General features: G+C 30.8%; 2 protein-coding genes across 9 annotated transcripts in view; one reads left to right on the forward strand and one right to left on the reverse strand.

The window, feature by feature from the left end:
• Alg-2 (Apoptosis-linked gene-2) overlaps positions 1-2,500 on the reverse strand; it is a 279,592-nt gene that overhangs the window by 222,021 nt on the left and 55,071 nt on the right. The gene's annotated exons all lie outside the window — the stretch shown is intronic.
• The window catches only part of LOC136844489 (uncharacterized), a 190,819-nt gene that overhangs the window by 91,275 nt on the left and 97,044 nt on the right, over positions 1-2,500 (forward strand). For both annotated transcript variants that reach the window (XM_067113775.1, XM_067113776.1), the window contains exon 3: positions 1,561-1,646. In XM_067113775.1, the coding sequence (XP_066969876.1) occupies positions 1,561-1,646 (86 nt within the window). The remainder of the gene's footprint in view (positions 1-1,560; positions 1,647-2,500) is intronic.

Genomic DNA, 2,500 nt, shown 5'->3' on the forward strand with positions numbered 1-2,500 from the left:
AACATGTTATCTTTTGCAATGACAACTGAATCAAAACACAACATATGAAATCACGAGTACAGAACACCTGTTGCTTGGAGACAAAATGAGCGATCACATAATACGTTACTATTAAAACGTATTATTAATTCTAAATTACGCTGTTGAGTTACCTAAATCACTAACTCTTTTGAGATCTGACATTACACTACATACGACACTTCAACAATTATTATTATTACGCAGAACACATTATAACTAGAATAGTAAATACATCAAAATCATGGAATGCTATATATATATATATATATATATATATATATATATATATATATATATATATATATATATATATATAATATATATAACTACCAGTCACATTTTATCAAATACATAAATCTGTGAGAGCCACTGTGACATAACATACCAGCTTAATCTAGCAGCAACAACTATTCTCCTGGAATCCTATAGCCACACGCCACTGGCTATGTATCTTAATTCCTATGCATTGTATGGAAATGGCGAGGTCTTCCCTCCCACCCATTACAGTCCTTCTAGAATGAGCTGCTGATGACTTCGACCCAAGTACATTGCTACTTTAGACAGCTGAATACACTGTCTGGTGGTGTTCTATTGTCTTGGTCGGGGGACCAATAGCAGAGATATCTTCCCTCATTTCTAAGACAATGGAACAATCGTTTGTTGTTTGTTGTTTTAATGAAAGAAACAGGACAGCTTAGAAGAATGGGGAATTAACTCTCTTTGAATGGTAAGTTACCATGTTTGTTTTTCCGTTGGTTTGTTTTATATTTCTTCCCGTCTCTGTTCGGTAGAAGTTTTATAATAATAATAATAATAATAATAATAATAATAATAATAATAATAATAATAATAATTAGCACCTCATATCCACAATCTCGAGAGATGTATTGTGTGCAGAGATGTTGATTTCATTGTACAGGTATTTAACCAATAAAACGACGTCGCATGTTGCATTGTTCATGAGATGGGATTATTACAAAGTACAAATGAATGCTGCGATCGTTATCTGGTTGCGGCCTTATTTATCTGGGAAAAACATGGTGGTATTTTTCACCTATCCTTCACTTTCTTTTCTTAAAAACTTCGTAAATCTTTGTTTTGCACATTTAATAAGTTGTATTAGTAACTCTGAAAGCTTAACAATGACAGCTTCATGCAATTGCAAATTTTCTTGCAGGTCTAAACAGAATTTAATTGTGTAACAGGGAATTTTCTTCTTCTTCTCGGTATAAAGATTCTTAACATGAGATATTGGAATTTGACTTTCGGGAGTGTCAGGAATATAATAAGTAGGTACTAGCTCATGTAAATGTACGCGCATTCGAATATCTGCTTCCATAGATGAATTTACTGCAAGGACTCATCATAATCATTAATTTATTTATAAGAGCTTTAACTTAGTTTTCTTTGTTTCTTTACTAGTTCCTTGACAAAAAAATGAATTTCACATATCTAACAGCTTTAGTTCATTCACTCAATGATTATATTGAAAGGTTTTTTTATATCGTTCTTATATCCATTTACATCTTTCTATTTCAGTCATTGGGTACCTCAAAAAAGTGATGCTCACGCTATCTCTGGCAGGACCTCTCACCTGTGTTCTCCTCTTTATCGGATTATGCTACGTAAGTCTGAATGGAATCGTTTTTTCTTAATATCTCCTTCGTCTTTGTTTATCCTGAGTCCATACGGTCATGCAAAGATTTAAAAGTCTTTGTCAGCACTCAACCGGTCATCATCATTACCCTGTATCTTTCTGTCTGTCTGTTGTAAGTTTGTCTGTCTGTATGTCTGTCCGTCTGTCTCTTGTTATCTGCATCCTGACAATCTAACAAAGCCATCAGCATTGTTGAGATTCAAGGTAGATCGCATAGCAGCATTTGTAATGTGCTCGTGTTTCTCAGTAACCAAGTTCCCTCTAATTGCTTCATCTTCTACGACGAGCTTCTCAGTATCCACGCTCTTATCGCTATGCTGTATATTAATATCGATCTTACCATTATAATACAATTATAATTTTGTAATGCTTTTAATGTAATGTGCTCTGGCTATGTTTCTCTTCTATTTTATTTTTTTTGTCTTAAAAGCTGGTGAACCACTCTAAGTTATCATTTGTTTTCAGATATCTAAAAGGATGTCTCCCATTAACGTTAGAATTATGAGACATTACTTATTTAGTAGTTCCTCGGTCATTTCTGGCACCTCAACATAAAAATCACACACGCATATATATATATATATATATATATATATATATATATATATATATATATATATATATATATGTATGCATGCATGTATATTTATATATATATATATATATATATATATATATATATAAATATTATATATATATATATATATATATATATATATATATATACATATATACATATATATATATATATATATATATATATATATATATATATATATATAGATATATAGTGTGTTTATATATGCATAGGTAATATAATAA

This window comes from Macrobrachium rosenbergii, chromosome 12 (assembly GCF_040412425.1).
Source record: "Macrobrachium rosenbergii isolate ZJJX-2024 chromosome 12, ASM4041242v1, whole genome shotgun sequence".
Classification (NCBI taxonomy): domain Eukaryota; kingdom Metazoa; phylum Arthropoda; class Malacostraca; order Decapoda; family Palaemonidae; genus Macrobrachium; species Macrobrachium rosenbergii.